Source organism: Crinia signifera, chromosome 3, assembly GCF_055691185.1.
Source record: "Crinia signifera chromosome 3, ASM5569118v1, whole genome shotgun sequence".
NCBI classification, from domain to species: domain Eukaryota; kingdom Metazoa; phylum Chordata; class Amphibia; order Anura; family Myobatrachidae; genus Crinia; species Crinia signifera.
The window spans coordinates 134,956,941-134,979,551 of NC_139219.1; the positions used below are offsets into that span (position 1 = coordinate 134,956,941).

The following is a 22,611-nucleotide window of genomic DNA, read 5'->3' on the forward strand; positions in this document are numbered from 1 at the left end:
CACCATTCTGATATGGCGATAGCCCATTGTAGCCTATGGCTACACATCGCACTGCCCAGTGCGGTCAGTGGGGTCGCGGGGGGGGTCAGCGCTTAACCGCGCATGCGCTGACCCCCCGGCTTCCGGGTTAGGGCTGCGCCCTTAAAATTGATACATTCCCCCGATATGATCGCATTTTACAATGCGATCCTGGACCGTAATATTCCGCCCAGAACGCATTGTAAATGCGATCATGATAAATGTGCCCCTAAGAGAGATGTTTTTTGAAACAAAGCCCAAGCAACTATACAATTCGGAGAAATACTACCTGTATTATCGGCTGGAGTTTTTGGTCTCTTACCTTTACGAGCTTTACATTGAATTGTGTGGAAGATAGAACTGCGCAATAGTAGGATTTTGGGTTAATCAAGAACACATTTATTAATATTAAGACACAATAGTCTAAAATAACGTAACTGGATAAAAAAATACAAAGAAAAAGCACAACCGGTTGTGGAACAGATAGCACCTAAAAAGGCATAATACCTACTGTATATTGCACATGTATTAGATCGTCGAAAGGCAAGCATTATAAGCACAATATTAAGTTAGTGTATGAACATAATAATTTTAGATTAGTCGGTACTCTTTACCTAGCACGGCGCCCACGATGTCCATCGCGGTCATCGGGGGTAAAAAATCACGGGCATCGCGGGCATCGCAGGCACTAAAAAAATGGGTGCGACGCGATGCCCGCGATTTCCCATAGGGATCAATGTTAAAAGTGTGATTGGACGCGATTTTACTGTTCAATGCCTCAATGCCCGCGATTTTTCCATAGGAAACAATGTTAAATGGGCCACAGAGCCCTAATAGTCCCCCTGAAGTCTGAAATGGCCCCCACAATTGTTAACGCCACCCACGATCAACGTGAACCCGAAGCGTGGGCGTGGAGTTGAGAATAGAATAGTGTGGCGAGCGCAGCGAGCCCCGCGAGGGGACGCGGATACCTGTGAAGCCCGCGAAGGGACGCGTTTACCTGTGAAGGTATCCGCGTCCCCTCGCGGGGCTCGCTGCGCTCGCCACGCTTCGCGCTCGCCACACTATTCTATTCTCAACTCCACGCCGACGTGGATAGTGGGGGTATGAAAAGGTCGGAGGACGCGTACCGCCGCCCCTCGCGGGCTCGCTGCGTTCGCCACGCTTCGGGTTCGCGTTGATCGTGGGGTGGCGTTAACAATTGTGGGGGCCATTTCAGACTTCAGGGGGACTATTTGGGCTCTGTGGCCCATTTAACATTGTTTTCTATGGAAAAATCGCGGGTATTGAGGCATTGAACAGTAAAATCGCGTCCAATCACACTTTTAACATTGATCCCTATGGGAAATCGCGGGCATCGCTGCCATCGCGTCGCACCCGATTTTTAGTGCATTTGATGGCCGCGACGCGCCCGCGATGGGCGCCGTGCTAGGTAAAGAGTACCGATTAGTCCATTAGTACTTAATGTTCTACATGCAGTTCTATCTTCCACAATTTTCGCTCTTTCCCTTTGGGGTATTGAGCCACCCCAATTACATACCTCCCAACTTTTCATGCGAAGAAATAGGGACACTCGCCCGAAAAGGGGGCGTGGCGTATGCAAATGAGGGCGCGGCTTATGCTAATTAGCCGCGACCTCATTTTCATACGAGAATAGACGCTGTGCGCATGCGCACAGCGTCTATTCTACTACATTGGGGGGTCTCCCAACTGCCACCCCCCCGCAGCGGGACAATGCCTGCCGCGGGTGGGACGTCGGGACAGGACCCGAAAATCGGGACTGTCCCGACGGAATCGTGACAGTTGGGAGGTATGCAATTAGAACAGCTGAAATAGAAGGGAAAGTTGAGTTATCTTGAATAAACATTAATCAGGAAAATTGACAGACTAGAAATGTATATTTTCTAAAAGAAAAGCTAAATGTAAAAATGTAATTTAAACTTTAGAGAAGAATTTGGAAAAGCTGAATTTTATAATAAGTAAAACAAATTCAATGTAATAGAAAACGAAAAAAAAAAAAACACGGAGAGCCAAGTCCTGCGCTACATAGAGCTGACAAATTTTGACACTTATATGATAATAAGGCCAGACTTTACAAAGATAACCCAACTTAAGATATGACCAAATTCCTCAATATAATGTCTTGCTTATTATAGACATGACCCAAATATCTACTATATATGCCATATACCCTACAGCATTACATTACAGGCATATCCAGGTACACTAGTTTCCTCCCACAATGCAAAAATATACTGGTAGGTTAATTGGCTCCAACAAAAATGAACTAGAATGTCTGTGTGTGCGTGTACATGTGGTAGGGAATATAGATTGTAAGCTCCACTGGGGCAGGGACTGATGTGAATGTTCAAATACAGTATACACTGTAAAGAGCTGAGGAATATGTATGCACTCTAAAAGTAACTGTTAATAAATAAATAATTAAACTTCACATGAAGCTGTGTCCTCAGTGCGGTCTGAAATCGGTATAAGAATTGATTTGAGCTGTGAAAAAAGTAACTAGTATAATTAGTGCTATCATTTACATTTTCTTATTTTTAGGTGATTTCTAATCTTTTAAATTGGTATACAAATTTAGTTTCATTGTATTATGAATGTTTCTTTCAATAAAATAACAAGCAAAACAAAAACAAATAAAACTGATTACAGTGCAATATCTGGTCAGGAATCAATTATGTCCCCTAGTTTATTCCCTTAAACCAAAGAGGCTGATAGCACAATTGTTAACCAATAATCATTATCTGGTTATTTAATAATAGCCCTTTGCTGGGCTCTGAGGTATTGGAGCTATTAGTGTAGAATGGCCCCTGGTATATCAATTATCTGTGTTACATTACTGTAGCTCGTTGAATACTGCCCATAATCTGAGTGATTTAAGGGGTAATTCCGACCTGATAACTGGGCTGCTAATCTTCGGAGTTCAATGATCAGGTAAATGCCACCCAGCCAGTGTGCCATAGTGAAGAATACCGCCCCTGTACAAGGCTGCGATGCACATTCATTCATAATCGCTCACCATCAAATGATTCCCCCCCCCGTCTTATGTGTGCACTGAATAGCCAGATACATACTGATGTCAGAGGCATAGGCAAATCTAGGGGGTGGTCCGGGGTGCACATTTTGTAGCTGAGGGATGGGGCTTTCCAACGAGCCCAGTCCCGTGTCTCTAGCCCCCTGGGAACCGGAGATACTGCCAGGCAAAACTGGAATGTTTTCCCTATAGGATAACATACAGTAGGACCCACTAATTCCGACCCCCACCCTGTTCAACCGCTGCCAGTTCCCCCTTCGGCATCACTGAAGCTCGAGGTTGATCTCAGTCAAATCCAAATCGCTGGGCCTTCAATCTGATACAGGCTGAATCGGTTACAGGGATATTTAGGTTAAACCGTTTTTTTTTTTTTCATTTCTTAAATGGAATTTCATGACTGTTTATGTTCTTTGAGGGCAGATTTCTCTGGAACCAAACAGCCCAGTTTCATGGGACCAAAATCATTCAAAGCCAACTCAAAAGTTCTTCAATATGATACTGGTCTCATGTAAATGGGTCAGTTGGTTCCGAAGATATAGCTGGTTAGTTAAAGGGGGGTAGGGAGAGGAAAGTGGTTGTCTCTCCCCCTCACACCAGAAAATGCAGGGACTAGGCTGGTGTATAAGGGGTCAGCCTGTCACCCCTGCAGCTTCCGCTCCAATTCTTTTCCCCGCTTTCACCTCAGCCCGCCCCCCCTTTAATCATGTGGTGCCGGCACCCGGCGTGCTCCCCCGACGTCACGCACAACAACAGCATGTACAATATTTCAAATGTCCACTCATCTAGAGGGGACACCAGGAGGGGAGTGGGAGCGTGCTCTGCGCTGCGCTCTGCTCCTCTCCCCATAGAAGCAGCTGCACCGCTCTCCATCTTTCCCTGCAGCAGCAGCGAAGGCTCATATAAAAATTTACAGTAAGTGGCACTTTTGGGGGCATTGCTTAAGGGACGCTACAAGTGGCGGTATGTGGGGGCATTACGCATAATGTGTGGCTTAATGTGTAAGGGGCATTACGGTGTGCAGCATCATGTGTAAGGGACATTCTGTGTGCAGCATCATGTGTAAGGGACATTATGTGTGCAGCATCATGTGTAATGGGTACTATGGTGCGCGGCATCATGTGTAATGGGTACTATGGTGTGCGGCATCATGTGTAATGGGTACTATGGTGTGCGGCATCATGTGTAATGGGTACTATGGTGTGCGGCATCATGTGTAATGGGTACTATGGTGCCATCAAGCAAGAACCCCCTAGCAATGAGCACGTAGGTAAGCAGCACTTATGTGGCAAATATGTAATGGGCATTACGGTTTGTTTTATAGTATGTAATAAGCATCATGATGTGTGGCACAATGTGTAATGGGCATTATGGTGTGTGGCCTTATGTGTAATGGGTATTACGGAGTTTGCTAAAATGTGTAATGGGCATTACTGTGTATGGTCTAAAGTGTAATACCACACCCCTTTTTATGATGCCACGCCTCCTTCCCATGAGGCCATGCCCCCTTTGCCACGCGGCTACGCCGAGCAAAGGTCCCCCTGCTATTATGTCTAGATCTGGGACCAACCACTACCATAATTCTAGATTTGCCTATGGTCAGAGGTCCTCCGAGAAAGGACACTCCCTGGAAATGACCGGGTCCTTCCTCCAAACGCCGGCTACCTGTCAGTCTAGAGTAGAAAAGCTAATGCTGGCTTTTATCGCGGGGAGACAGATTTGTGTGCATGCACAGTGGGACAATATTTTCAGCTTAGCTATTGGGTCTTAATTAGGCCCTTAAGGCCCTCATCCAATAGGGTGAGGTATCGCAAGCTGTACCTAGCATGCGATACCTGCAATCTCACCCGGCGGCTCCCTGGAGACAGGATTGCATACAATGCATTCTATGCAGTCCTTTTGCATACAGTGTATTATATGTGATCCTAGCAGGGGTACAGTCTGCGACAAATATTCATGGCAGCCTGTAGGATCTGCGACTGCGATGCGAGGCACACAGGAATGTGCCTCACATTGCAATCACAGGTAAATGACATGCAATGTGTTGCTTTTTTTATTGAGTAATAAAGACCAACAATCAATGTCAGATATACACATGGCAACAAAGAAGTTATGTATGTCTCGACACATCGAGACAGTAATAAGCAGACAATCACAATAATAACAGAATAAAGGATTCAAGTTTTGTGCATGTGTAACACTATAATATCAATAGTATATATAGAAAGAGACGATCGTAGACTAAAGTGTGACAGAATAGAAGAAAGAGAAAAATCTGAGAAAGGGAGAGGAAAGACAAGGAGGAAGAGGGTGGGAAGACGATAAAAGAGTGATCTGTTTTAATGAGAGGAGGATGCATGTTTGCTATGTGTAGGGGTTTCTTTAAAGGCTAGTCAGCCAAACCAGATGGATGTATAATCAGAAGAGGGCTATCTCATGGAAGTGGTTAAATCTTCCATTAGCATATATTGATCAATTCTTTGGAACCATCGAGAGAAAGGTGGGCAGATTGTAGATCTCCAATAACATGGGATAATTGGTCTTGCAGCATTCATTAGATGTTGGAGAAGAGATTTTTAATATACTGAGATGGGAATATCCATCAGGTTAAACAAACAAAACTCAGGTGTATCTGGTATTGTCAGGTTGGTGATGGAGCATGATAGTTCTCGGATAGGTCGCCAAAAATTAATTAGGATAAGACATGACTACCAAATGTGTAAAGGGGTACCCAAATCTACAGTATGCCACAACTCCAGCATGTAGCAGGCACAGCTGAAACAATATATGATATATTTGTAGTAGGCAGTGGTACGAGCAAGCAAGGAGTTTATAGAAACATAGAATTTGACGGCAGATAAGAACCACTTGGCCCATCTAGTGTGCCTCTTTCTTAAACATGTTAACTCAAACCATATTTGATCCTTATTTTTTTGTAAGGATATCAATATGCCTATCAAAAGCATGTTTAAATAGTACTACTGTATTTGCCCCTACCACCTCTGATGGGAGGCTATTCCACTTATCTACTACTCTTTCTGTGAAGTAATTCTTCCTCAAATTTCCTCTGAATCTTCCTCCCTCTAGTTTCAGTGCATATCCTCTTGTTCTGCTGCTCCTCTTCCCATGAATAATGTCTCCCGCCTGTACCTTGTTAAAGCCCTTGATATATTTGAAAGTTTCTATGATGTCCCCTCTTTCCCTTCTCTGCTCCAAAATATAGATCTTTTAGTCTTTCCTGGTACGTTTTGTGATGTAGGCCATGCACCATTTTAGTTGCCCTTCTTTGTACAGTCTCTAATGTATTTATATCCTTCTGGAGATATGGCCTCCAGAACTGAACACAGTACTCTAGATGAGGTTGTACCAATGACCTATACAGTGGCATTATTACTTCTTTCTACTACTGATACCTCTCCCTATGCAACCAAGCATCTGACTTGCCTTCATCATTGCTTTGTTACATTGCCTACCTGCCTTTAAGTCCCCTGAAATAGTGACACCTAGATCCCTCTCTTCCTCAGTAATTTCCATTATAGTGCCATTTATACTATATTTAGTCTTTGACATTTTTGAGACCCAAGTGCATGATTTTGCATTTCTTGGCATTAAACTGTAGTTGCCATGCTCTTGACCATTCCTCTAATCTACCTAGATCATCAATCATTTGTTTTACCCCTCCTGGTGTGTCTACCCTGTTGCATACCTTTTTGTCATCTGCAAAAATGCACATTATACCCTCAATTCCATTTGCAATATCACCAATAAAGATATTAAAAAGCACTGGTCCAAGTACAGATCCCTGGGGAACACCACTTGTAACCTTTCCCTCCTTTGACTGTACTCCGTTTACTACAACTCTCTGTTTTCTGTCCTGCAACCACGCTCATATGCATTTAACTACCGTTAAATCCAAACCCTAGCTTTCAAGTTTATTTAACAGTCTGCGATGTGGGACAGTGTCAAAAGCCTAACTAAAGTCTAGATAAGCCACATCTTCAGCCCCATCTTGATCTATTTCTTTAGTTTCCCAGTCAAAAAAGTAAATAAGATTTAATTGACATGATCTTCCCCCAGTAAACCCATGCTGTTTTGGATCCTGTAAATTGCTGGTTTTGGGAAATTCTACAACTCTTTGTTTTAAGAGTGTTTCCATCAATTTCCCTACTACTGATGTAAGGCTCACTGGTCGATAGTTGCTTACCACTTCCTTTCTTCCACTTTTGTGCAGTGGGACTACATTCGCTGTTTTCTAGTCCTCTGGGATTACTTCAGTAGCTAGTGACTGGTTGAATATTTCTGTTATTGGTTTTACCAGCTCCCCTTTAAGCTCTTTTAGTATCCTTGGATGTATCCCATCTGGCCTCATTGATTTATCCACTTTCCGTTTTGAGAGTTCTGTGAGGACTTTCTCCTCTGTAAATGTACTTGTTACTCCTTCAGTTTTCTGACTATACTTGCAACTTAACTGTGGCCCCTTCCCCTCTCTTTCAGCAGTGAATACTGAGCAGAAATAATTATTAATATGATCTCCTATTACATTGCCCCCTCAAGAAGACTTTCACTCTCTGTCTTTAGTCTTATTATTCCACTTTTTTATTTTCTCCTTTCACTTATATACCTAAAAAAGTCCCCCCCCCCCCTTTACCCACTTACTGGGCCATTTCCTCTTCAGCCTGTGCTTTTGCACATCTGATTGCCTTCTTAGCCTCCTTCTGTCTAACAAGATACACCTCTTTATCCTCATTATTCTGCTTACATTTCTTAAAGGCCAACTTTTTCCTTTCACAATACTTGCTACATCTTTCGCAAACCACAATGGCTTCCTTTTCCTTGTGTTTTTCCTAACTCTTCTGACACAAAGTTCTGTTGATTTCAGTATTGCACTTTTAAAATTTTCCCACTTCTCTTGCACTCCTTCCAAGTTCCTCCACTCTGCCAAAGAATCTCTTACAGAGTTTCCCATCTCTATAAAATCAGCCTTCCTAAAATTTATACTGAGTTGCTAGGACTAAGAGTGACTGGAAACTCACCAAAGTATAGGAAAAGATGCGGGCCCATTGGACTTCAGTTACGTTTCGTCCCAGCTCCTCCTGCCAAGCCGACACATATGAGGGCAGCGTATTATTAAGCTTGTCTAAGCATAGTCAATACAAGTGGGATATTAAGTGTTTCTAAGAAGCAGTAGCCATACAGAAGGATTCAAATTTAGTAGGAGTCCACCTGGGGCTATCTGTTTTAAAGGAGGTGATATAATGACAAGCCTGGAGGTAGAGCCAGAACGAAGGTGGCGAAAGGTGATACTCCTGTTGCATATCAGCAAATGACCGTATACCGCAGTCTGTAAGCAGATAATGAATGTGTGACACTCCGATAAGTGACCAATGGGATGGGCTTGGTAGAAAGTCAGGGTTACTGTATGTAGTAGAGGAGGAGTATGGGATGGGCCTGGTGGAAAGTCAGGGTTATGTAGTAGAGGAGTGGGTAATGAAACTCCAGCGCTGAAGGAGGTGAGATTTTTGTATTTTTCCCAACACTGTAGTGTCGGCCATATATTGGGGTGCGTAAAACGAGGACATTTGATTAGCCATGGGAGAGTATTGGGTGGGGCAATATGTCACTTTTTATGCGGTCCGACGCAGCGAAGCATCAGAATCACTTAAAAAGTGGTCATTAGTTTGTGGTGCTAAATTGTTGGAAAGTAGAATGTTATCACTTTATAAATAAATCATTTACAGGGGGGAGTTCAGTTGCCAGTGATGATCCCACCTGGCTGAAACTGTGCAGCTCCTGTTGTAGCTGGATCTTGCACAAAAGTGTTCACTACTCCCATAGGCTAGTGAGCACTTTTGTGCAAATCGGCTGGGAGAAATGTGCAAGCTGGGCTGCTGGTGGTGGCATTTAAAAACCGTGACAACATTAATTTGCACTCTTCACTAGTTGAATTACATGTGTAAACTGGGTGCCGGATGACTGACCACCGGCTATTCTCCCTCGTGGGGGTCCACAACTTCCACAGAGGGAGAATAGAATAGGTGCCCAGGGCCGGCGCCACCACTAGGCAGCATTAGGCATTTGCCTAGGCATTTGTTGTAGCTGGATCTTGCACAAAAGTGTTCACTACTCCCATAGGCTAGTGAGCACTTTTGTGCAAATCGGCTGGGAGAAATGTGCAAGCTGGGCTGCTGGTGGTGGCATTTAAAAACCGTGACAACATTAATTTGCACTCTTCACTAGTTGAATTACATGTGTAAACTGGGTGCCGGATGACTGACCACCGGCTATTCTCCCTCGTGGGGGTCCACAACTTCCACAGAGGGAGAATAGAATAGGTGCCCAGGGCCGGCGCCACCACTAGGCAGCATTAGGCATTTGCCTAGGGCACCGGCCACTTGAGGGCGGTACTGTGCAGCAGGAAGCAGCAGCAGCAACAGCGCTCCCTTCGAGGAAAGCAGGAAGAAAGGAGCTGGGAGCAGGTTAGTGACCCCTGCCCCCCCCTGGAGCCCACCCGGAGCTACATCTCAAACCCCCTCCCCCTGCCGCATTTTCCGCCACCAACTCTCTTTCCCGTGGAGCGAATCGACGGCAGCCACATACCCATAACCCCCCCCCCCCCCGTGGAGCGTGTGAGCTCTGGGGCGCCCCCTCCTCACCGGCCCCGTAGGTGCCCTTAGCGTGGCAGTCTGGGCAGTTGGGATCCCAACGTCGGGCTAATGACTGTTGGTATCCGGCTGTCGATGTGTTATACCCCACCAGTGTAAACTAAGGAGTCAACAGAAACTAGAAACAATACATTTACTACTAATTAGTAGCATCAGCATATAGTAAATCCGCTCCACTTTATAACTGATAGCAAAACATTAGCAAAATAAAACTACAGATGGAGCGGGGCTTGTCTTTGTAGGGGATGGCAATGGCGACGCCAGCCGCTATCCCCCGCCACCCACCATCTGTATCTGCGAAAGGGGATGCGTGCGCATGAGATGCGCCCGCGTCCCCTTCCGACGGCTTCCCCCGGGTCCCAGCCGGCTTGTCGGTAGTCACCCGGGGTCTCCACCGCCTCCCCGCACCCCCCCCCTAACCCTGTCCGTCTCCCTGAAGCCGAGATGGACAGGTTCCCGTCGCCCAGCCGCACGGAAACTGAGACGCGCATGCGCGTGAGACGCACGCGCGTCTCAGTCAGATGGAGAGCCGGGCTGCTGGCAAATCGCCATCGGTGACAGTCTGGCGATTCGCCAGCAAGAGGGAGCCTGGCTCCATCTGTAGCAAGTGTCTATTTACCGAGTAATGGATTTTCAAAACACATAATGTTTGCAAATTTTGTTTTCCAGATTCAAAAAGGTAATACAGAGTGAGTATCCATTATCCAAATTATTCCAAAAACCATACATTCCAGAAAGTGATAAAAATTTTTTTTAGCTAAAAGCACTACTGGGGACATCTGTAACAGCACTGCTGAGGACATTATATGTAACTGGCACTACTGGGGACATCTGTAACAGCACTACAGGGGACATGATATGTAAATGGCATTAAATATGTGCAAGACAATGATTGCATGCCATTCAGTATCTGAGACAGGGTTGCCAACTTTTGTAGTCTTCTCTCCGGGAGAAGCCCGGAGAGGAGACTTTCAGTAGGACTTGAGTGTGTCGTCGTTAAGCCCTGCCCCATGATGGTAAATGGCCTGATTTTCCAATCTCTGTGGAGGGGGCGTGGCTAAAATATCACGTTGACACTTTAGCCCCGCCCCCTTATCAGAGATCAGCAGATAGGGTTATTTAAATGCTGCGGTCAGGCAGAGGAAGCCATGATCAGGAGCAGAGCTGGGGGAACCCCAGATTCCGGGAGGGTGGCCCACCTTTCCGGGGAAAATCGGGTCCCCTCCCGGGCATTCCGGAAGGGGAGGCAACCCTGATCTGAGATAGTACACAAACTTTGTTTCAAGTTTTGAAACCTTGTTGTATGCACAAATAAAATATATTTGTGTTCATTTCATGTTCTTGATGTGTTTGTAAAACATAAATGCAGGCAGTGGCGTAGCTTGGTTTGGAGCGCCCCCCGCCGTTAATGGAGGGGGCGCCCCCCCTCCCCGCCGGCCTCCCCACCCCGGCCGCCGGTGCCGCCCCCCCCATCGCCGCAGGCTTACCTGTCTGCGCGTCCCGGCTCCCCTCCTGGCTTCAATTAATAATTCTATGCAGACGGACCACGATAAAATGGCCGCAGACAGTTTCAGAGAACTGTCTGCTTTATGGGGCGGACATTTTATCATGGTCCGTCTCCATAGAATTGATTGAAGCCAGGAGGGGAGCCGGGACGCGCAGACAGGTAAGCCTGCGGGGGGATGGAGGGCGGGGGCATTACTATAGCACCGCAGCCCCCCGGCGCCCCACATGCACAGCGCCAACCCGCGACTGCGGGGGCTGCGGTGCTATAGTTACGCCACTGAATGCAAGATACCTCAAAATTCATCATTGAAATTAGAGATGTGCAGGCTCTGAATACTCTGATTTAAGCTGTGTACACACGCTTAGATTTTTTCCCTGTTTTCAATTTGATTTTGCTTATAGGAGCAAAATCAATTCCACATCGAATGGTTTTTAGGACACTTTCGATCTGCATTCGATTCGATGCGCGCTCCCGTTTTCTCAAAATCGAATAGAAAACTCAACTGTGCAGCCAAGGAAATCTCGAATTCGATCCAGTAAATGGAATGAGTACATTGTGCCTACATTGTGAAATCGAAATCAAATTGAATTCAAAAGTACAGATCTAATGCCAAATCGAATGGGATGATCTAATGCCAGATCTAATACAAAATCGAATCTAACATCAAATCTAAAGCAAATCTAAGCATGTGTACAGGGCTTAACTCTGATTTCAAAGCAGGATCTCATTGGCTATCCCAAATCACATGATAGTTGTTGACAGTTGATAGCCTGCACATCTCTAATTGAAATATAAAAATATTCTGAAATACGGAATAATCCATTATACACAATTCTTCTAGTCCCCAGCATTTTGGATAAGGCATACTCAACCTGTTATAGTAAATGCAAAATCGGACTCTTTTTGCATTGAATATTATTCAGGGTTGCCGACTTTAATATTCTCCTCTCCGGGAGAAGCCCGGAGAGGAGAGTTTCAGCAGCTGCTCGGTGGGCAGGGCTCGAGCGCGACGTCACTAAGCTCCGCCCCCATTATGTTAAACCGCTGAATTCACAGATCTCCGTGGAGGGGGCGGGGCTAAAATGACGCAATTTTGCCATTTTAGCTCCGCCCACTCCTCTGAGACCCGCGGATTGCGGCATTTAAATGCCGCGATCGGGGGCACAGGGGGGGGGGGAGGGTCCCCCCTGAATCCGGGAAGGCTGCCCACCCTTCCGGGGGACCGGGAGGGGGACCCGATTTTCGGGAGACTCCCGGCCATTCCGGGAGGGTAGCCAACCCTGATATTATTGCCCTTTTTTATCTGGCAAGCACAATCTGTGAACATTGAGGATTTTGAAAATCTGCTGCTTAAATACACCGTTAAACAGTGTTAAGATATATATAAATATACAGTATATATATATATATATATATATATATATATATATATATATATCTGTACTGTACATATTACAGGTTACACAAGTTAACAATCTTATTTGTATCCACAAAACCTCTGTGAAGTCTGTCTCTCGGTGGCGTGTGGGAGTGGAGGGAGAGGCAGGTAACATGTGTGACTCTTTCACAACAGGTCCCAACAGAGGGAGTGGAGGGAGGGAGGGACCTGTTAGACTAAGTTGGCAAGTCAGCCATATTGCAGCCAGAGGGGAGCAGTGCAGCACCCGGGGAAGGCTCAGCACACAGAGGGCACCTCGGGCAGTGACTGGCAGCGTAACGAGTGAGTATCAGACTTATTCAACTGAATGATGTGTGTAGTCTCCCTTATGGCACTTTCTCATATTCCTCTCATCTATTCTCATTAAGGAGATGTGTTCTGAGAACAGGTGTCAGCAGGATTAGACGCTTGCTATGCATCTTAGTACCAGCTGCAGGAAAGGGCACAGCACACCTCCCCTCCCACAGTCTGCTGCACTTATCATCCCAGTGGGATCCAGACATTCAGTGCAATCACTGCTCTGGATTACTTTGTGTCCCCAGTTGTGAAATGCTGAGAGCACACTAATAGTAAAGAATAGAAGTGCTCGATGGAATTAGTTTGTTGGTGTTGTAGTTACTGTAAACATGTTTTTACCTTTCATAACCCAATGTCTATTACAGGGGACGATTATTCTAATAGATGAGTGTATGAGTATCTGGGTGTGTTCATCCCTGTCACTGGGGACCTGTCACGCAGCGCACTCACTGCAGTCCTGGCATTAGGGGCATGGTCTGCTCTGTGCAGTGAGAGGAGATCTGTTGCTGGTTGTTGCAGTGACTGTGTGCCGCTGATTTGCTGTTCGGGGCTGAGATTGTGCTGGGGGGGTAGAATGCAGCTCTCCCACTCCGGGTGCCTCATGCACTGTAAACCAGAAAATACATTATTACAGCAAGTAAACCTTCTGGGGAGATTTTCTCACAGCAGACATGTCAGTACTGCAGGAATCCCGGTGGAAATAGTCATGAGTGCAAACTTTGTAAGTGGCAGAACGAGTTACTAGCCAGGCAGGTAGAGGTGGGGCTGCTAGGAAGTTCAGTGTCATTATTAAAGCAAGGTTCATTCCCAGCCTGTGAAGATCACTGCCTCACTTTGAGCTCTAGGTAATGGGTGTCATTCACCTATTTTCAGCATTATATTTGTGTAGAAGTTGTATACACAGAGCAATAACTGATGGTATTGACCTAACATACATCTTGTAGCTATTCTTTGGAATAAAAAAATCTTTATCAATGCTTATGTGGTTGGTGTCTGTAAGCATACAGCAATGTATTTTATGTAAACAATAATTTGCAGAAATATGCTTTTACCCAGTACTCACAGGCACCCTCCAGCTGTTGTGAAACTACACATCCCAGCATACCTTTCCATAGTTTTATCATTCCCTAATAGTAAAACTGTGGCAAGGCATGATGGGACTTGCAGCTGGATGGTCACAGTTTGGCCATGCATGCAGTCATATATTCATTTTATCATTCTGTATAGAAAAGCAGGTCTTCTGATTAGCAGTTACTAGATCATACAAAAAAACACTTATGTGTTTAATTTTGTGGGTGCGGTGTATATGACCTTTTAAAGGTTGCAATTGGACTTTCTGCCACAGGGTGAGGCCTCTTTCTTCATAGTTACAGTGCTTGGAACGGCTTGTTTTACTTATGAATCATATACCTTTAGTAGAAAACCTTAAATTAGCAGTTTTCCTGACTCTTTCCATTCTTTAAGACCACAGAGGGTACATGCATTATGGTAGCTAGATTTCTATTTCCCATTTGAAATACAATATTTTAATTTAGTTCTTTAACATTTTAAGGTCTGCAATAAGATTGGTCCCGGAACTTACCCCAAATTTATTTTGTGGCAAAAGACTTTGACAAAGAACCAACCATGCCAAAACCGGTAAGTCTGCATTTTGTTACAATGGAAATGTTTTTATATGTGGGTGTTTTTTTTTGTGCTTTTCATTAAAAGCTTCAGTATTTGTTGATTTTCAAGAGTGCAGATATTAAGCTGCTGCACTGAAGCCATTTAAATACATTTTTCTTGTGATTGTGAAAATGTCAGATAAAAGAATGTCCTATGGAATTTTTTACCTCCTCCTTCATTGATTTTGCCCCCCTTCCTCCCAGTGTAATGTACATTTCACCTCCAATAGCTCAGGAAAGTCATGGGGCTTAGGGTTGGCTATTTTTCCAGCACCACTAGGCAAGTTTATGTGTGCGGACTGTAAAAGCATGTGTTCTGCACTGTTTAAATATTGGTTTGCATTTCCCCCCTTGCAGTACATCATGGGGTATATACATGTCATTCTGTAACTGGGCAAAAGCCACCAGTGTTACGTAAATGTCCATATGTTTTTTTGTGCAACCAGCCTTGTACTGTGGACAAATAGTACTATGGTGCTGATTCATTTCTCTGTTGGGCCTTCTCAGTGACCTGTGCTGTCTCCAGTGTTGCAAGTAAGGGGGTACGGTGTGGTACGGAGTACCTGTAAGAAATATGTTGCAGGTACGCAGTACCACTTACCCCTGATCCACTGTCATTTATATTTTCATTTTATGTCTAAATACTGTATAATGCATCCGCAGCCCGCCCACCCAGCGTTATGATTGGTGCTGTATGCAGCTACCGGCTACTGCTGATTTAGCCTGTCACACTGACTGGCATGCAGCGCCGACAGCATGAAGAGCAGGCTCCACTATTGTAAGCACAAGCTGCCTGGCTCTCCCCCAAGCAAGAGCCAACCCACCCCCAGTCATTCCCAGTTTCTCATTCCCTGTCTCCTGTGTCCACGCCTCTATTGTCATTTAGTCACTCCTCTAGCTTTGTGTGACCACGCCCCCTGATGACACATGACCATGCCCATTTTTGGTGGAGGCTATCAGTACCACCAAGAAAAAAATTCTACTTGCACCACTGGCTGTCTCCTTTTGCAGATATGACTTGTTAGCATTTCCATAAGAGAGATTTCTTGGTCTTTAAGATCTTGCTATAACTTCAACAGTTCACGTACTTTTACTCTCTTCCAGAGGAAGATCTTTTATTTGTAAATCCTTATGCCTCACTGAGTTAAACCTGTTTTTGAGGTCTTAAAAGGAGAGGGGTGCCCAAATATTTACACATTAACACAATAACTGTTTTATTGTTTCCAGGTTATATAGTTCAGTAAATAAATAACTTGTAAAATTGCAGAACTGTCCTAGAATGTTTGTGTTCTCCTTACCTAGGGGCACATGTGCTAAGCTTTGGAGGGTGAAAAAGCAGAGAGTTAAACTACTAACCAATAATCCCCTAACTGTCAGTTTTAAAGCGCAGGCAATAACATGCCATGTAGAAGTTGATTGCGTGGCACTTTATCTCTTTCCAAGGCTTAGAATTTCTGCCTCTGAGTGAGTCCGTGAAGTCAGGCATTAGACTGATAGGTTAAGGCAGTGGTTCCCAAACTGGGTGCTGTGGGGCATGTGCAGTACCACCACTTGGAGATCCAGGTCCAAATCAGATTACTTATGGTCATTGTAAAGGGACCTACACACATTGCGATTTAGGGACATTTTCTAAGCGATCTCACTAGATCACTTAGAAAATGCCCCTACACCGCTCCTTGTGTAGTGGTTATAGTGATGCACATCAATATCACCAATGATTAATATCCAGCATGCTCCCACATTGCTGTGTGCTGAGAAATCTTGCTGAGCGTTAGAATGCTCAGCACATCTCCCCATGTGTAGGCCCCTTAATAGAAAAAATCTGTGCTGGTGGCTGTCAATCATAAAATATGTGGACAAACAGAGGTGTAACACTGTCCTCCACCACATACTTTAACAAACTTTGTCTAACTTTGACAACTTAGCACAATATATTTATTTTTTCCCCCCAGAATTTCCCGATCACAAACATTTGGCTTAGGGGTGCCATGAAAAAAAAATCTGATAATCTAGGGTACCATGATTAAAGAACTTTTGGAAATTACAGGGTTAATGTGTAGCTTACTATTGGTATTTTTAAACAGTTGATTTGAATTACGCAGTGTTTCATCTTTGAAACAGTTGTTCTATTGTCTTCATGATCTTACCTGTGTCTTCAAGAGAATGTACTACATTTTTTGCTATACAAAGATTTGGTACAAGATTGATACCCCAGAAAGGGTCAAACATAAGCATAATGGGCCCCATACATCAGCAATCACAATTTATGGATTTCCAGATACAGGGATTTTTTGGCCAGATAAATGGATTTTACAATCTATCTGACTTTGCCCACACATTACAGATTTATTTCAGTGATCGGCAGATTTTTCCATCTAAAGATTGCATCTTCATATCTGGAAATTGCCCCAATCGATTGTCACTTCAGCTGTTCATAATGTAAATAGATGAAGAAGACGAATTGGGAATGCCCACACATCTAAAAAAGATCCGCAGATAACACCAGATTATTAAACATGTTTAAAAACCTGATTAAGCAATCGATTGGCGATTTTGATTGGGATTGCCAAAAGGGGGAGCCCACACATCTAAAATTAATTGTGGCAATCATCTCCATATCTGAAAATTGTCACAATTAATTGCTGATGTATGGGGCCCTTAAGAATTTACAACAAAAAATTGCAAATGTAATACAGTAAAATAAAGTATATGAAAACATCATACCAAAAGCAGAATAAATGATGTCATCATACCTCCCAACATGACCCATTCCAGGAGGGACAAAATGCTCTGCTCCTGGACATCAGCAGTTGCAGAGGTGGGACTGCACCACTGTCTCAAATTCATATAGGGGAGCCACATCTGCCAGTGAGTCCCGTGTTTGGGTTGACAGCTGGTGGGGCTCCCCTATCTGAATATTGGACTGTGCTGCAGCCCTGCAACTTCCACTGGCATGGATGTCCAGAAACAGAGCAATTTGTCCCTCCTGGAATGGGACATGTTGGGAGGTATGTGTCATGTACAGTAAATAGAGAGAATTTTATGCAGGGAGTGTAATTGTTTTATGCACCGTGCTAATTAATGGGTGCCTGATGAAGCAGTTCAGTTGTTGGTTTGATTGGACTTGAATGCTGCAGGCAAACACATTTGCGCTCGGTGGGGTGAATAAAGGACACGGGGACTAACTATCAAGCAGTGAAAGAGTGGAGAAATTGCTCATAGCAACCAATTATATACCAATCACTTTATAGCAGGGCTGGGCAACACCGGCTTTCCAGATGTTAGTGAACTACACATCCCAGGATGCTTTGCATTAGTTTTGCTATGTGGCCATGCTGAAACTGATGCAAGGCATGCTGGGATGTGTAGTTCATCAACATCTGGAGGGCTGGTGTTGTCCAGCCCTGCTTTTTATTGTACTTGATAGTTGTCATGGGCAAATTGTCCATTGGGCCTCTTCTCCACTTTTACGGCTTGCTACATCAACCGGAGGATGAGGAAACAAATGCAGGAACTGACTGATAGCAGCTCAGGTGTACCATTATTTCCTCTTTCAGTCTTGGCAAGGGCGCATGGAGTTCCCTTTCTACTGTTCTTACTGCAGCAGTGGCCTTGGCTTAGAAGATGTGCTCCTTTTTGACTTCAGAGAATGGTGGTCTCTATGGAGAGGCTTATTATCACTTGCAGGATTTAAGACTCCTTATTATTATTTTTTTAATGGGTGTGGAAACTATTGGTTCCGATAACCCTATATCCTTTTGGACCTGTGGTCAGGGGTGTAGAAGGAATTCTACCCCAATCCCAATGTAATTGCAAGAATTGGTTACCACTTTGTGGCAAAACTGATACTGTGGTGGTGTCCCTGGTGCTTTGCTAATGCCAATTAGTAAAAGAAAACTATTATCCAGACTGAATCATCCAGTGATGTGCTCGCCGTGAAGCCTTCACACAGTGCTGGCTGCCCCCAGGTTGTGCAGCCTAACTGTGAAGCTAGGCACAGGCTGGCCATGTTTTTTGCTGCAGCGGCTCCAAGTGGTCTGGACACGCCTGCATTGTCTGGACTGCTGCCAAAAAAACGGTCAACTCCATCATGCCATCCGCCACCCCGTTGCAACTTAAACTGTGAGACGTGCAAAGATCGCTGAATAACAATTTCTGAACTTCTGCACCTATCTCTGAAATGGGCCCAAGAATCCAAAATCCAGACCTTATAATCTTTTTCTGCTGTATCAATGGCGACCTCCAGCCCTCCAATACTGTACACTTTAATGAAACAACAAAAGTATAGCACTGAGGTAAAGAGTTCATGTCACACAATGGTATTAACTACGTGGAGTTTATATATTCTACCCGTGCTTGCGTGGGTTTCCTCTGGGTGCTCTGGTTTCCTTCCACATACCCAAAATATAACGGTAGGTTAGATGGCTCCCAACAAAAATGATCTCTAGTGTGTTAGTTTGTGCATGTTCATGTGTTTAGTGCAGGCTAGATGAGCCAACTGGTTCTTATTTGTGGTCAAATTTCCGGTTTATATGCTGCATACAATAACAACATGGAGGTTCTTGGGAAAGCAGAGTGCTACAGACATGTTCTGTGTTGCTTCTTTTCCATCTTTGACTTTGTAGTTAAGACTTATTTCTTTTTGCGACATATGTATAGTAAAATAGCATTATTTGTGAGTAGTGGACTTATTTATTTTAAATATGTTTGCATGTGAACAAGCTTTTCTTTAGAGGACACTGCCTACGTACAATCCGTATAACTCATTTTCTCAACAATAGATTGAAATAGAGGGCTGAATGTTATCAGGGTTTGAAAGCTCACACAATGCACCTGTCATCAAAATAAGAGTAACGATTGCTTGCTGACCAATGTAGAATTTGTTGTTTGTTTGAATAACTAAAGGGTTTTAGACAATGATACAATTACATTTGGTCACAAGATTTAGGAATAAAAGCCATGTTCTAACTCTGGCTCTGAAACAAGTAACATCACAGAAATGATGTGCCAAATGGTTCAGGCTCTGCTTCTGTAGAAAAATACCAATTACACTGGATGCTGTAATAGTCATTCACCAATTGTGCATTTTTTTAATGCAAGTGGTGTATCCATAGCTAGATTAATACCCCATGGGGCCCTGAATGAGATTCTGCTTTGGGCCCCTCCCTTTCAGTTGATCCCTGCATGCTTGCAATAGGTGGGTGTCGGAGCTCCTGGGACTACAGGGCTCTAGGAGCCTGCCTTTTAAAGCCTTGATGGTAATCTGGCTCTGGTTGTGTTTTTGATATTTCATCAATTTGTTCAGGGGATACGACTTTTATTTGTAGCTACACTTATTGTATCTTACCATACTCATTGTTCTACATAAATACATTTTTTATATTTCTGTTTTCAGTGTTGTTCTAAGACCACCATTGTTGGTGGAAATTCAAACATGTTGTATTACCCCTACTAAAGTTGTAAATGCTAATCAGACCCTGTTTTATGTGCAACTTTATGCTCTCCAATCTTATCATCTGTATGATTGTTATCAGGTGTTGTGGATAATGTGTGCTGTACTCAATGTAATGTAAAACTAGTTTCCCCATTATGCTTACTGTATATATTGAATGATGATATACAGTAAGATGACTATTACTGTTAGGATTTCAGTTATAACCTATGCCTCAACAAGACAAAAAAAAACAACGGTTTAATGGCAACTGAAGGACGTGTTTTAATCTTTCTAATGACAGTCGTGAATAGGATTAAGCATGGTTGCTAGAGGCCATGGCATAATAATATAGTGTCAGTCTGGTCTTTGAGTGACGGTCTCTTAATAGATTTGTTTGTAATATCTGTTCAGCAAATAGACTAGGACTTCTAATTATTGAAAATATGTTTACCACCATTTTATATTTCTCATTTATGTAACAAGTACAGAACTTCTGGGATTTGCAGGACTATTAGGTGAATGCCATAAGGTCTGGATGGGTAAAATAAAATTGTTCTGTAGGGCTCCTGTTATAGCTGGCTCCCCTATAGACCTGTGCAAGCCAGCTAATGGTAGGATCTCTAATACTTCACATTTCATAAGATTCCAAAATGTAGAGCAGCATGAGCCACATTTTAAAATTGACCCTTTTTGTGAGAAGACTCCCTCGAATTGCTGCTGCTGCTGCTTTGTAAATAGTACTTGTCCTAAGGAGAAAATAACATGTATTTTATTTGGTACTTGTTTCCTAGCACGGCGCCCGTCGGGTCCCATCACATACCATAACTTAAGGCAGGGGTGTCCAAACTTTTTGCGATGAGGGCCAGATTTGGTGAAGTGTAAATGTGTGGGGGCCTACCATTCAGCCTGACATTCTTTGAATCACTAATCACATCAGAATAGTCCCCCACTCTGCCCCCATTCACTCTATGTCCCCCAGCCTGCCCCTCCTTCACTGTATGTTCCCCACTCTGCACCCATTCACTCTGTCCCCCAACCTGCCTCACTTCTCTTAATGTCCATCAGTGACTCCATTCATTGTATGTCCCCAAGCCTGACCCTCCTTTACTGTATGACTCCCATTCACTGTATGACCCCCATTCACTATGTACCCCACTCTGCCCCCATTCACTGTATGTCCCCCAGCCTGCCCCTCCTTCACTGTATGTCCCCCACTCTGCCCCCTTGCTTCTCTGTATGTTTCCCAGCCCCTTGTGTGAGTCAGAGGAAGGAGAGGCAAAGCAGGAACTGCAAGGACAGGAGATGCTTGGGCTCCCGCTGCTGCCCTCCTCCGCTCTGCATGTTACGGGTGCAAGCTTCCCCCTTGCTGCCCCCTCCCCAAACACTGCTGTCACTGTGATTGATTGTGGAGTAGGGTGATAAAATACGATTACAGCAGCAGGGGTAGGATGCCAGACACATCTGACTGTGGTGGCCGGCACCTCCTCACTGCAGAAGACAGCAAGGTAAAGGCGCGCTCGCCGGGGCCCCACCTTTAGGGTCCTGTGCTGTGCTTCCCACATCTGATGCTCTGCCCGCTTCCATCTGGAGGCGGTGGGCCACTTGAAATGACAGCATGGGCCGCAATTGGCCCCCGGGCCTGACTTTGGACATGCCTGACTTAAGGTATGCGATGGGACCCGATCAGACCCGAGCGACCCGATTTTCGGGTTTTAAAGATCTTCCCATACAATTTAAAAATCGGTCACATCGCATGCCATTACAATGGCATGCGATGCGACCGACCCGATTTTACATTGTACCCAATGTTAAATGCCCCCCCAGACCCGATTTTTATTTTTTTTTTTAAATTGTATACCCACATGATGGCTAATTATTATGTCAAATGCCCCCCCTTTGTTAATGCAACGCCACGATAAATGTGAACCCGAAGCGTGGCGAGCGGCGGTGGTACGCGTCCTCTGACCTTTTCATACCCCAACTATCCACGTTGGCGTGGAGTTGATTTTATATAGTGTGGCGAGCGTAGCGGAATACATGTGAAGTAATGCACGTCCCCTCGCGGGGCTCGCCACGCTTCGGGCTCGGTGGCTCGCTGCGCTCGCCACACTATATAACATCAACTCCACGCCGACGTGGATAGTGGGGGTATGAAAAGGTCGGAGGACGCGTACCGCCGCTCATCGCGGGCTTGCTGCGCTCGCCATGATTCGGGGTGGCGTTAACAATGGGGGGCGTTAACAATGGGGTGGCGCCGTGCTAGGAAACAAGTACCTTTTAATTTTTCTTAGTGTTTTAGAGCCTGCTGTGTTTTGAACATGCTTAGTTGAAGAGCAACTATGGATTCTATAAACACATCAGTAGATAGGATGTTTTCTAGTAGTATTTGGTGCAGTTCAGTGCCTGCCTGGCCTTGAATTGAATGTTAGTAGCTCATCTGCACAGCTTGTGAACACTGATCTTGATGGCGGTCTTTTGGAGGGCTTTCACATGCAGCCTGGCACAGTTGCAGAGTTTGAACGGGTTAAGGTTCTGTAACAAC

General features: G+C 44.6%; 1 protein-coding gene across 2 annotated transcripts in view; it reads left to right on the plus strand.

Moving 5' to 3' along the window:
- Positions 1-12,821: 12,821 nt before the first annotated feature.
- The window catches only part of EZR (ezrin), an 81,746-nt gene continuing 71,956 nt past the window's right edge, over positions 12,822-22,611 (plus strand). The window contains exons 1-2 of one of the 2 annotated variants that reach the window (XM_083176570.1): positions 12,822-12,956; positions 14,524-14,609. In XM_083176570.1, coding sequence (XP_083032696.1) covers positions 14,598-14,609 — 12 coding nt within the window. In that variant the 5' untranslated portion in view covers positions 12,822-12,956; positions 14,524-14,597. Of the gene's footprint in view, positions 12,957-13,522; positions 13,693-14,523; positions 14,610-22,611 lie in introns of those variants that run through there. The other variant, XM_083176571.1, reaches the window with a different exon arrangement.